The 13,770-nt window shown below is 40.3% G+C and overlaps 1 protein-coding gene across 2 annotated transcripts in view; it reads left to right on the top strand.

Moving 5' to 3' along the window:
- Positions 1–5,847, top strand: part of zgc:171482 (zinc finger protein) — a 57,817-nt gene extending 51,970 nt beyond the window's left edge. For both annotated transcript variants that reach the window (XM_042502435.1, XM_042502434.1), the window contains one exon: positions 5,809–5,847. In XM_042502435.1, the coding sequence (XP_042358369.1) occupies positions 5,809–5,830 (22 nt within the window). In that variant the 3' untranslated portion in view covers positions 5,831–5,847. The remainder of the gene's footprint in view (positions 1–5,808) is intronic.
- Positions 5,848–13,770: the final 7,923 nt, after the last annotated feature.

Raw genomic sequence — 13,770 nt, 5'->3', positions numbered from 1 at the left:
ATCTATAAAACGTTTGCGCTGAAGTTGCTTTTTTATTTTTTCACCATAAACTGGTGGGAGAAAGTGAAAGGAGGTGGACAGTGTCCTCATTGCAGTCTCTGACTCGCACTTTTAGCAATGAAATTGATCTTTCTGACGAGGAAAAGGAACTGGTGAGATGAATTGTGGATGGTTACTAAACTCAGGTCGGGTTCGGGTGGTTGATTAATGTATATGAATATGATGGATAGCCTAACTTTCCCCACAGGAGCTGGAAATGGTTTGATTTCAGGAGGAAAGATGTGGAAAAGACTACTATCCTCTACTAAATATGCCACAAAACAAAAGGCTGCAGTACCACAAATCTGTTCCATCATTTAAAACTCCACCCAATGCAGGACACTGCAGTCACACCAGTCTCGCTTCAAAAAAGACGGTCAAACTAGCACCCACATTTTCAGAGTGGGTGTGTAAGAATTGAGTTCAAAATGAAAGCAGCATGACAGGTAATTTCACATGAATTCAATAAATCAGTCACTTAGTATGTCAATGATATATAAAAGACAGTATCGGGAAACTGATGTAGAATTTCAAAATTAAAGTGCTCTAAAATGTCATATACAAGTTGTGCTCCCTCTAAATTAAGGTTAGCTTAGTAGAATGACCACACTTCAACCGGATAAATCAAACAGAGATCAAATAAAGATACATTTATCAGCGTAGCGTAAAAATAGAGATATCACACCGACCTTGATTGAACCAGAACAAGTGTTGTTCGAGCTCATAGTCACAGTACAGAATATCCTCAAGGCTATGGTGGCTTTTATGCAATGATTACCAGCCTGAAAGTTTTTGTCCAAGTATACATGCATTAGAACAACAGCACAAAACAAGAAAGGGCACTAATTAGCTCCTTGGAGTCCACAAGAGAAAAAGTAAGCAGTAAAGTGCAGTTTACTTGATGGGGACTGTCAGCAGGGTCGTATCTCTGACCAGTGACACTGTGTGGCTTTAACTACCCGTATAATATTATTCACATCGCTCACTAGGATTGTGTGGCCTTTGCTCTTTGGGTGGTTTTTCGTTATGCAATGTCCGACCTCTGGCCTGTCTTTGTGTGTGTTTGTGTGTGTACAGTGTGCTTGAGTATGAGTGTGTGTGATGTTGATTCTAACGTTAACACACGCCCCAAGGGTATGATGGTGAGGTCGGGGACAATCCATTTAGCCTACTCACCCTGGTAATTATTCAGCATCAGTATCACAGAGGACACATACACACACACTACAAAACAAACTAATGCACATTTAAGAGAGGAAGGGAGAGAGAAAGAGGGGGAGGGTGGCAGCGAGTGTGAGAGATTACAGTGCTTAGTGTAAAGTAACTCTGAATGCAAATGGTTGAGCTATCGACCTGCTAATAGGGCGGCCTTTCTGCATGTATGTGTGTGAAGCATGGTGAAGTGTGTGTGTGTGCGTCCTCTCCCTGCTTGAGGCAAGGGGAAAGGTTAATGCAGGACCGGTGCAGGTTGCTGTCCTCTCACACACGTTCCTCCGTCACACCTGAACACACACACAGGGGCTCGCGCCTTAGGCTCTCCTCATCTGCCCCGAAGGCACTTGTCCTTGTGTTACCTCACGCCTTCTGCACAAAAATCACATGCGGTTTTTGTTTGCACACACACATCGCCATGAGCATCGTTGTCTGTGATGTTAATAAGGTGAGGCCGGTGAGGGGGAGATCATCGTGCTTGAATTATGACTCACAGCTCTGCTCCCTTAGCAACTGCTGGACTGCGTTTACCTGGCACACACACAGCGTGCCAGGGTGACCTTGACATCCTCACACACGCTTCCCCCGGACACACAGAGGCACATGCACTCTCTCTGCCCTCTGTCTCTCACACATCCTATATCCCACATCCCACATGTGTGGCCCTGGGACAGATTATTGGATTAGTTTATTAACACTCAAACACCATGACCTCGCTTTTACCCCGTCCCCTGCCTCACCTTCTCTTCCGTGCATTGCGCCTTGCCGTAACTCTGTCACCTTTCCCACCCTCTTCCTGCTATTCCTCATCTTGTACCTCCTTGCTCGCACACTGTCTGCATCCAAATTGGTAATTGCACATTGCACACATACTTAAAATAGTGTGTATGAAGACAGATGTGAAAAGGTTTCAATATGCATACAAAATGTGAGAAAACATTGGTTATGCAGCCGACACTCACCACAGTCAAAACCGTCCCATGATTCTTTGTACAGTGTCGTTCCCATAGAAACAGCCCAATCAAGGGGCATTTTCAAAACAATACGACAGACAACAGCGAGAGCAGGAGTGGCAGCTGGAATCTGCAAGTTTAAATTTATGTTTTTCAACAACTTTGTGACAAACATGTAAGAGCTGAATCTAAAGAAAACAGATTTCTTCTTCTGGCTTTACGAAGGCTCCCTGCTGTTTACAAGTTATGAAACAACTGATTTGATAATCTATTGAACTACACTGAACAAAAACATAAATGCAGCATTGTTTTGCGCTGCAGTTTTTGCAAGGCACAGCTGTGTATAAATGTTGCTGTTTTAATCACCATCTTGATATGTCACATCTGTCAAGTGGATGGATAATCTTGGAAAAGGTGCAACTGCTCATTAAGAGATTTTAGTAAATTTGTGAACAACATTTGAGGAACATAAGCCTTCTTGTGCTCAGAGAAAATCTGAGACATTTTATTTCAACTCATGAAAAATGGGTGTTGCATTTACACCACTATTGAGTAAACTTAGTCATGTGAAAAGTAAAAACACTTCACATTTGTTGGTTCAAGCTTGTAAAAATGTGACGATTTGCTGCTTTTCTCTGTTTTATGTCATTTCAAACTGAATATCTTTGACGGTTGGGATGTCTTCAGGCAATTTTAAGATGTCCCCTTGGGCTCTAGCATATTGTCTGGGGAATATTACACTATTTTCTGACATTTTATTGCCTAAATCATTGGTTCCCAACCTTGGGGTCCAAAGATAAATCTGAGCAGTTCCAAGACTACAAAAGAATGGAAAATAAAAACTTCATGTTTTTTTTTTCCTGAATTTGAATTTTTTGCCTTTTTCTTGTGAAAACTGGATACTTTCACATCTTTACATCTATAAAAAAAACATCATATTAAACATTCTGAGGAGGAAAAATCACTATTTGGTTTAATCACCCATTAGGACAGACACAATTTTCCAATTAATCCAGTACATACAAACTCTAATTCTCTGGTTACTTTCTTCCGTTTCATTATACACTGATAATCATTGAGTTTTGGACTGTTGGTTGATATGAAAAGCAATTTGAGGATGTCACCTCTTGCTATAGAACGCTTTTCTCTTTTTTACAGATCATCTTTTAATTGTAAAAATAACTGACATATTGATAATGAAACTAATTCTTAGCTGCAGTCCTACCACTCATAATTCATGCTGACACTAAAGCCACCACTTAAGGTCACGCATGTAAAAATGGCTTCATTTGAAAAGGTCAGAAGACCCTCTGGACTACCCAAATGAAAGATCAAAAAATAATCAATACTGAAAATAAATGTCAGGTCATGATGTTATTTCTGTGTGAGAGTCAGTGTAAGGTGCAGAGGAGCACATCTTGCATCACAGCCACCTTAGTTCATCTTTCCACTGTCCAGCAATCACCACTCCTAGTTTGGTTGAAATAAACCCTTGAAGGGATACTTTGAAAAATTGTAACCAGCTTTTTATCATTCCAGTGGGAGTACTAAGTGTGCATGAACTGCAGTAAACTTCCCTCCATGTAACCAGAGCCTAAACCTCCCTGCTCATGTCACGATTGAACAAAAACGATCTTCCTCTTTGACAAAAGCGGTCTATCACTTAAAGGATTCTTTCTATAATGTTGCCAGACACCTAAGATAACGGTCTGAACCCGTCAGTGGCAAAAACAAGCACTGTTGGTGGACGTCAAATGCCCCAAGTTCAGTTTCCCTGCTGCTGGCCCTGTCGCTCCATACTGGATTGGTCACTTAGACACAAAAACATGGGAAATCAGGTCCAGTTTGAAAAATACTGAAGCTATTTGTGAAGCTGCAGCAGTAGGAAATGTTCAGTTTGCAGTAGCAGTAACTTAGTACAGCATTGTGTCCACGAATGTCACCCTCGACAGTTCAGAATGCTCCAGATAAATAAATACTGCAACACTTTTATCAGTTGGCTATAAGCAGACATTGATTGATATGAGATCTTGGAGATTATTATTTTAAGGTATGATAAAACTGCTGAACTTACTTCTTTCAATTTAGTCTTTCATGCAACTCTCTGTTGCCCCCCAGAATGGACTTGTCTTGTTTTCCCTCGATCTTTGACCCCGTTTTCTCCCCCACAATGTTTTTACTCTGCCTCTCTCCTCTTGTTGTCCTTCCCTTCCTCCTTGCCGCTACCTGTCCCCTCCCAAAGCACAACACAAGGCCACCAGAGTCACGCCCTCCCACCCCTCACACAGTCCAAAGTGCTAGATGAGTCCTGACAGAGCAGACAGGGTGTAGAGGCCACTGTTTTAACAGCCATTACCAGGATAGGTGCTGACAGCTCGGGTGCCTGTGCATCCCTGCCTCTTTTTCGCTCTCCCGTCTCAGCGTTGGAAGTGTGTGTGTGTGTCTGTATTGGGCAACAATCCAATTAGGCCATGGTGGAGGAGTGGCATTTTAACATAGACTGTGATGAAAATGGTGGTGCTGTTAAGGGGGACGCCTTTTTCATTTTCAGGATCAGACCGAGGACCACATATGGAGACAAACATCTTATTTCATGTGTGTCTGATTGTGTTTGTCCCTCTGAACAAACAAAAACAACACCAGACAGGGCTTAGCTCACACTAAGGAGAAAATATTTTCTAACTGCACCATGAAACAAAGTTAAAAAGCTTCTCAAACTGACAACAGGAACAATTATACAAAGAGCTGCAGAGATTACAGAGGTTTTGTTTTACATGTGGACTATTTCTGTTGTTACATTCAGGCAATTGAATAAGTGAGACCAACTCTGAATGCTGATATTGTTGTTTCAGTTATACTTGGCAAAGATCAGCTTTGCTGCCTTAAATCCCCCTGTCCTGGGGGGAGGGGGTCCAAATAAATTTCACTAAAAAATGCTTACACAATTAGGTGGGTGTTGCTTGGCATGCGCTTCAATCCAACTTATCTCTTTGTTTTAATTAGATGTGGTGTGTTTGCCTCTGGAGTTGCTTTGTTTAATGGCGATAAAGCTGCAGAATGCAGCCACAGCGCCTGTCATCATGAAAAACAATCAGCAGCTCCAGATAAAAGCCGAATCCACAGTAATTATTGCACCTTAAACACGAGGGTTTACGCTCATATCTTTCTCCTTTGTTTTAATTTGGGGAACAGCCAGATAGAAGGCATAATAGACGGCTGTAATTAGGAGAAGATTGTGAAACGGGATTATTGATTAATGCTTCATATGCAGTACAGTAGAGCTGTCATTCCTGGTGAAAGGAAATTCTTCTGAGGAAATAAAGCTATGCAGGGTTGCAGTGTTACATCTCTGCACATTTATCTTGATACTTTAGCAATGAGAACTTTGGTTATTTTGCTATCTTCAAATATCTTAAGAATGGCATGACACAGAGCTTTACAGGTAAATAAGATTACATCCCTGGGACAGAGCATGCCAAAAACAAAATAGCTTTCTCCCAGCGGGCTTGATGTTCCCTGTGGTTAAAGAGTCCTGTCTTGTCGGATCTGCTCATGTCAGACGCAAAACAAGACTAACAAATTCTTTCCTGTGTTTTGTTTTCAGCCTAAAGCAACACCAGCAGTAAGCCACAGAGACAGGCCACTCGGAAAAGAAGAAGAGATGAAGACCGAGATTATTGGAATAAACAATTTCAGAAAAAAAAGGACTTGCATTGGAAAGTGAAGAGTATGAGAAAGAAGTAACTTCAGCGTGCGTGTGTGTGCGCTTGTGTGTGTGTGGTGGGCATCCACCTGCAGTATGCATGTGTGGGTCATTGTGAGTGTGTTTATCTCTATCTTTGATCTAAAAATATATCTTGGAGATTTATTCAGCACCTAAGTGTTTGATATGAGTTCTCAATGGCAGTCGGTAGACACGCGGCTGCATATTGCCACATAAGTCCTGTGTGAACCACAATCCTAAAACAGAACTGATGTCAGTGCGTTGCCCAGAGTGGTAATAATCGTTATAATGATAGTCATAGAGCAGCAGTAATAATAACTGTTAACTAGCCGTCTTCCAAGTGCTCTGACAGTGATCCAAGGCTTCTGTTTCAACATGCATTTCATACACAGTGACAGTGGCACACACATGGCTCACTTTCAGACCACTTGAGACCAACTCAGGCCCAGACTTTTAAATCCAAGGACATGGAAACTCCCAATGACCTCAGTCATCACAGATTGCATGAATTGCCATAACTTTAGAGGGTATTTTTGGATTGTTTTGTCTAAATGTAGTGGATTGGTGTCACTTTTTTCCAAAAGGTGGATGTATGATTTTGAATTGTTTCATGTATTCCATATAATCAAAACCTTGAAATGTGGCGTGGTTACAGTACAGAAGGCACTGGAGATAAAGCAGCACAAAGACTTTTCAACATCTCCCGCTCTGAGGTGATGGTCTGTGCAACTTTGTGAATCATCTACTGTTGAAAACATTCCCACAGCACTGAATACTGATGTCAGATGCAGTCCGGAGGTGATAAATATTCTCTTCTCTGTTGAGACGGGCGACATGTAGATAATATTTATTTTTCTGTTGCTATGGACGGAGTGAAATAACATCCCAATTTATGTAGCAGCCAATGTACAATACAACTGGGATGTAATTAAATGCATGTAAGACGTTGCATTCACTTGCCTTTTTCGAAATCTATTGCTTGCGCGTTTTGGCAATAGCGCTGCTTTCTAGTGATAGCTTCGTAATGCATTACTGCACATGCTTGCACCTGAGCAAAGAGGTCACCTTTTAGTACCGAACTGGCTTCTTTTCAACATCGAATTTATTCGTCAAAATACAAAACCTTTTGATACCTAGAAATTAGTCACCACTGTATAACACCCCTCATCTGTAGTGTTTTATGTGCGGTTTGTAGCAGCAAGATGAGCGAAGAGAAGACACGCTCTGCTTTCCTGCGCTGGCACTGAGCAGCATTTCTATATAAGCTGGGGAAACGACTGAAAAAAAAAACACTCACGCTATATTCTGTAAGTTCTTGTTGGTTCAAGTTTTTTTTTCTCTGTAAACACGTTAAAAATGTTTTTATTTTGTCCTTTCTCATTTCATGGTGAAGAGAGTGAACCATGAGTGACCTGATTAAAAATTGTATTTCTTCTTCAGATATATGGATGAGTAATGGTTTTATGCAATGGCACTGTATTATTAACAACCATACAATGAGGGTTTGAAGTAAAGTTTAACAAAGCAATTTGTGTATATAAGCAGTAGCTGCAGGTGAAGTTTGTGTTTTAGGAAGTATGAGAGTTTTTGTATTCTCAGTGTTTATCTGCACAGAGGGCGATAAGGGAAATATGTTTCTTATGGGTGTTATTGAGAAAAAAATAGAATATACTGGCACTGAAATGAGAATAAACTGCAGTCGGGGGGGGACATGTTTCTGAATTGATAACCATCAGTGAAAATATACTCATTCTGAGCCAAGGAGTCAGTAATGATGGACCAAAATCCAGCAAGTGATCATAGAGCGATGTTAATAAGCTGTTTTCATGAGGACGACCACATCACCACAAAGACCGTCCTCTCAGAGAAACATCTGATATGTGACTGTTTTGCCAGTGGATTCATAAAACAGCCAAAACGATGCAGGACTACAAACTGTTGGATTTAAAAACGACATCTAAAATTACCAACCCTTCTGTTGTCGGTAACGCCAAGAGGAACACAAAACTTATTTGGCATTTTTTTTGATGTGCATCATGACTGTTTTGATGACTATTTACACTGACTCCTTTCTCTCCAGCACTGCTGTATTCAGAATAGAAGAGGCGTCTGTGTGTGCCGATATCACAGTCTGCGCTGAAGATGAGTGTGCCATGAGTCACATATTTTACCAGATGTTACATAATATGTGACAGAGCTGTATCTATGGGTAGGAATTTTGTGATATGATGCTTGCGGGTGGGTGTCTGTGTATGTGAAGCTGTCAACTGCACTGGCAGTGGGAGACTCGCTGTGAGCTGTGTACCGTGAGCACATTTGTAAACACACCTGATGATGAATACAATGAGATGACAACTATATCTATTTTCTCTTGCAAAATCCAGAGCTGTGTTTTTATTTTTGTATGTGTTTGCACCGCCTTGGAGATGTGTGAAATTTGCTTCCTACTGGCAGAGATCGCCTGTTAACAAACATGCACGACCTCGAGCTCCGCAGCATCAACCACGCAATAATATTTAGGTTCTTAATCATACTGTAATTAATCTGATTCTACTTTCAGTGTCCCTTTTCTTTTTCTGTATAACTATCATGCACTTCTGCCAAAATGTACGTCAACAAACAACATGAGATTTGGAATATGCAAAAGAGAGGTACAGTGATATCAATTTATATGTTCAGTAATAAATTAGGCAGGCGAGTAATAACATAGGCCTAAATGTGGACAACTTCAGGCTTTGGCATAGAACACACACATAAAAATCAGAACGGGATTCTAAAGATCAATACCCATATCGATATTTGAAAGTGTCAAAAAATCTTACATTGATAGGAAATGTAGTTATTTAGCAGCTATTATCACTTGTAGAAATTGTATGATTTTCTGCAATGTATATAAAAAAAGAAATGCACACCCACTTCAAAAAAAGGAGAAATTATTACACTTGAAATATGACAAAGCCTCAAGGAAAACAAGCACAGGTACTTCACAAAAAAAATGACGTACCAGTTTTTAAATGAGCAAGTTTTCATCTAGCGTCGAAATTGATAATAAGACAAGATGCATCAAGATCAATCAGGATCAATCTGGATCAGCTCAGCAGAAGACAATGATCGATTGATTTCATCATAGATTTGCCTCACTGTAATTAATCAGAGCAGAAGATCACAATCTTAGACAGGAAGACAATCTCCTACTTTCTTGCATGTTAGGGCAGGTAGAAACCCTTAACTGTGGATTATATTAAAGCATTTACTATTAAGAGTGTTTTGTGGTTGACATTTTACATGCCAGTGCTTTACGGAGAATAAACTATGTAGCGGTAACGCTGTTTGCAAAGGACCGTAAACATATCTCTGGAATTTAAAGGAGTACTTTTCCCACAAAATGATCAGTTCTGTTGAATTGGAGTGAATGGGGGTCTGTTTAACAAAAGCAAAACTATATCAAATCACCCACTTACAAACTCTCACACAACTCGTGTAGTATAATCCAAGTCTCATTTATACAGTTGTATGCTCAGTACTTTCAAAATGATTGTGTTTTCGTGAAAAACCTTACTATTTGAAACACACATGAAGTCTTACTACGACAGAGGAGTAGTGCACTTGTGCAACTGAAATGCATGCACTTGCCTACATGCACATGCAGAAGTGTTTGAAATTGTGAGGTTTAAGCATGTGCACGTGTCTGGGAAATACTGAGAGTACGACTGGATAAATGAGATTTGGATTATACTGCATGAGTTGTGTGGAAGTTCGTAAGTGCATGTTTGATATTAGTGTTGTTTAACGCAATTCTTTACGTTTACTCCAGTGCATCAAGAATTCCTCTGTTTCACCGTGGAGGCATGCAAGAAAAAAAAAGTTTTCTTAACAAATTCAACATGAAATGAGGTGAGTAACTGATGTAAAAATGCTCATTTCGTACAAGCTGGTACAAATATATCTGTAACAAACTAAAGTCTGCTCATGATGTCGACCATGCTGATGCACCAACGTACCAAACTATGTAATGTTTCTTTGCCCACTGCAGCAGGCACTCCGACCCCCTTCATAAACCTACGATAATAATTCACATCCCATATAGACTACATAGGAGATGTTCTTGTTCCTGTCATAACACTTGAGTGTCTGATACACACACACACAATCTAGACTTTCACCATGGCGACAACTCTTCATTTATTCATACAGAAAAGTAGAAAGCACATGAAAACCATCAAGAATAAAAGGTGTGATCTGAACTGCAGTGAGTGTTGTCGTGTGTGCGAATGTTGAATTAAAAAAGCAGATGAAAATGGTGAAAGATTAAAAAAAAAAAAAAAAACACAAAGCAGGTCATTTGTTCTGCTCAAGCAATTAACTGTAAAGCTTAGCTCTCCCAAAGTTTCCATAGTAACATTGCTGTTTCTGCTAGTTGAGGCAAGAGATGCGGAAAGTTTGAGGTACGCTGAGAGCACCGTCACAAAAACACACAGACACCTTCTTTAAGACCTTATTAAAATAAATGAGCACAAAACCCACCAGCTTTCAACATGAGTGCAGCTACACTGAGCTGCAAGATATCTCTACAATGGGGCAAATGTTTATCCTCTTTCTTGTAATTTCCTTGAACGAAAATCAAACTTGTTGTCTACAAAGAGCAGCAGAGTAAATGCATGAAAAACAAAAAGTGCAAAAGAGAGGGAGCAGAGAGGGAGGAGAGAAGGAGCAGAGAGGGAGCAGAGAGGGCGGCAGGAGGGAGAGGAAATCAGTGCAAATGGGAGATGCTGTGCGCTCTTAATGGCCCGCTGTAGTCAACAGGAGACAAACTAAATAAAACATTAACGCTGGTATTATGTCATTTCCACTGCGCCATCCAACCTCTGCGTACCATAAGTCAGTGGGTGTGAGAATACTAGGCTGCCACTCCACTTAGCCCACAGTAGGGCATGTTATCTTGGCTCATCCATATTCATGACCCTATCACTGTAACCCCGTGTTCTGCTGGGATGTGTTTCTGCAAAGGTAATCTCTCTACTGTAGGTGCAGCTCACAGCTCGGCTTTTTGAACTCCATCATTTGAAAGCGTTAGCATGGCTCTGCCTCGCTGTAGAGTTTACACTGAATTAGCTGCGGTAATTGATTGTGTAATCGTTCCACGCCACACGAGAGAGTATCAGTGAGTCACAGTAATGGTACCCGGAGAACCAGCTGATTGGATGTTACAGTTTCCTCTATGTGACCCAGAATAACGGCATCATTACGAGGGGCATTTCTTGGAAAATGTCAAGATGGAGATATGTCTTCGGTTGACATTTGAAAGGACAAATGGGCCACAGGAGTCACACAAAACAAAATCTCTTCAGCAAAGACAGCAGAGTAACGATTCAACGCGGCCTCTTTATGAGGGCGAAGTAATCGTAAACACTGAGTCACCCCTCCTGACAACTGGTAAATGAACAAACAAGGATTGCTATCAAGGGAGAACAACACAAGCTGTTAAAATTTTTGAACTTCTCTTTGATTCAACTGTACTTTCATTTAATGGTAATAACAATGCCTGCCTGATGGAAAAGGTTACCCTGATGATGTTGGTACAGATATTGTTTATAAAAATCTCTTTCAAAGCGAGCGAGGACAAACGATGAGCGCAGAAGAATAACTCCTTTTGTCTGTGATTACACATCTGAGACATTTAACCTGCGCTATTAAAAACGTCATCCCACAAATGAAACCCAGCAGACTTCTACAGTTTAGGCACTTCACCCGTCACATGTTGTGTCTGCATGTCTCTAACTGGCGGTTGCCATCAGCAGCGGTGATGTGACCCCGGACAGCCCAGCAGCAACAGATTTCCACTCCGCCGCTCTGCTCAGTGCAGCAGGCTGTTCATTGTCAGAGCCTGTCAGAGCTTCCCTGTCAAAAATCATTGTCGCCATCACAATATTCAGCCCCACAGCCCTGGATGGCATTTTAGACAGTGGATCACAGGCTGGCGGGTGACACAAGCAGCCAGACACATACGCAGCACACAGCACTGAATGCATGTGCATCAACACAAACGTATAGGTGGCTGTGTGCTAATTTTTGAAGACTGAAAAAGAAGGTAAGAGCAGCAATCTAACATGTCTGCAGAGATACACGACCTGTCCGGGGTGATTTCTCCAAGCAGAACTACAGGCTGACCCAGCGCACGTTGACTGCTCTTTTAAAGGTCAAGGCAGCTGGACCAGGTGAGGACCAAACCATGAGACAAACAAAGAGAATAAAATGAACAGCTCTGGATCTCTGTTGTCACAGATTAGACCTCATTAAATCAATATTTGTAGGTAGTTATATTGGGTTGAAGGCATTTTCTGATTCTAAAGACTGCATCTTTCTAACCTAGTTTAGGTAGTTTAGATAGTTTAGAAATAAATGTGGGGTCTGAGTTGGAGGAGAAGTTGTTTGATTGATTTATGATTTAGTTTACATCTTCACTTAATTCACTCATCAGTAGCCATAACACTATAAATCAGTTTACTATGTTTTCAACTGTGCAATGCTGACCTAACTGTACAAAAATTTGTGCAATAATTCAACTGCTGTAATATGGATGCAGAATCTGTAAGCAAAGGGACACAGCGGCCAAAACGCCGTCTTGTAGCCCATTAGCTGATTTTGCTTTTTCTCAAAAAAATATGTATCTTTTTATAGAGATTGGCCAAAATGATCAGCACATTGATGAGTCTTTATCTGGATATCTGCTTGCTACATCGGATCTCCGAAAATATTGGCCCTCGCCCCCAGAGGCTTAATGTCATCACACCAATGTGGCTGATGGGATATTTATTTTATTTTATTTTTTTGGACAAACAGAAATGTTGGCCTAATGCTGGAATTAGATAAAAAGTTAAGGGATCAAAAAAAAAAAAAGATTATAATTTATCCTGAGGGGACCGTGAATGTTTGTACAAAATTTAAGAACAATCTATTCAAATGTTAAGATACTATTTGCTACTTCAGTTTGCACTAAAGTCGTGAAACGACAGACCAACATAGGGCTGCAACTAACAATTGTTTTCATTATTATTTTCGATCATTCTGTCAATGGTTATCTTGATTATTGGACTAGTTTTTAAGTCTATAAAATATCACAAAATGGTTATTAAAAAAAAAAATCAGTGTTTTCCAAAGCTCATGATAATGTCCTGAAATGTCTTGTTTTGTCTGCAAACCCACAAATATTCAATTTACTGTCAAAGAGGAGTAAAAGAAAACAGAAAATATTCGCATATAACATGCTGGAATCAGAGATTTTTGACCCAAACTGTGGATCGTATTAGTTGGCAATTAAAGTAATAGTTGAGAACTAATCAACTTATCTAATTTATCATTGCAGCCCTAATCAACACTGTCATCCCTAGAGAGCCATGCCTCTATGACTGGAAATGCTTTTAATACCACACACTCTTAGTGACAGTGTCACGATTTTAAAGCATTATCTCTAGCCTTTGCAACATTTGAAACTACATGTACAAAAAGATCTTGCCCTGTTGGCAGATTTTTTCCCCTTTTTATAGAAAAACCAGATTCAAGACTCAGTGGACCAAATGTTGAGTGACTCATACAACAATTTTACAGTCCTGTTGTGCTCAAGGTCAAATGAAACATAAAAGCTCAGTAAAATAGCAATAATAATGTCAAAAACACTGTTTACATGAATGCCTCTGTTGTAAATTCGTGTCCTATCTGCTTTGTGGCCAAGGCCACTTGTTACATAATAATGAAATTATATTATCATGAGTAACTCTGACAGATTACTCCAGTATTTTTAACCTTGTTTTAAGCTAAACACAACAAGGCTGTAGATCTAGTCGA

This window comes from Plectropomus leopardus, chromosome 15 (assembly GCF_008729295.1).
Source record: "Plectropomus leopardus isolate mb chromosome 15, YSFRI_Pleo_2.0, whole genome shotgun sequence".
NCBI classification, from domain to species: Eukaryota; Metazoa; Chordata; class Actinopteri; order Perciformes; family Serranidae; genus Plectropomus; species Plectropomus leopardus.
This window is presented reverse-complemented; position numbering and strand designations above follow the sequence as displayed.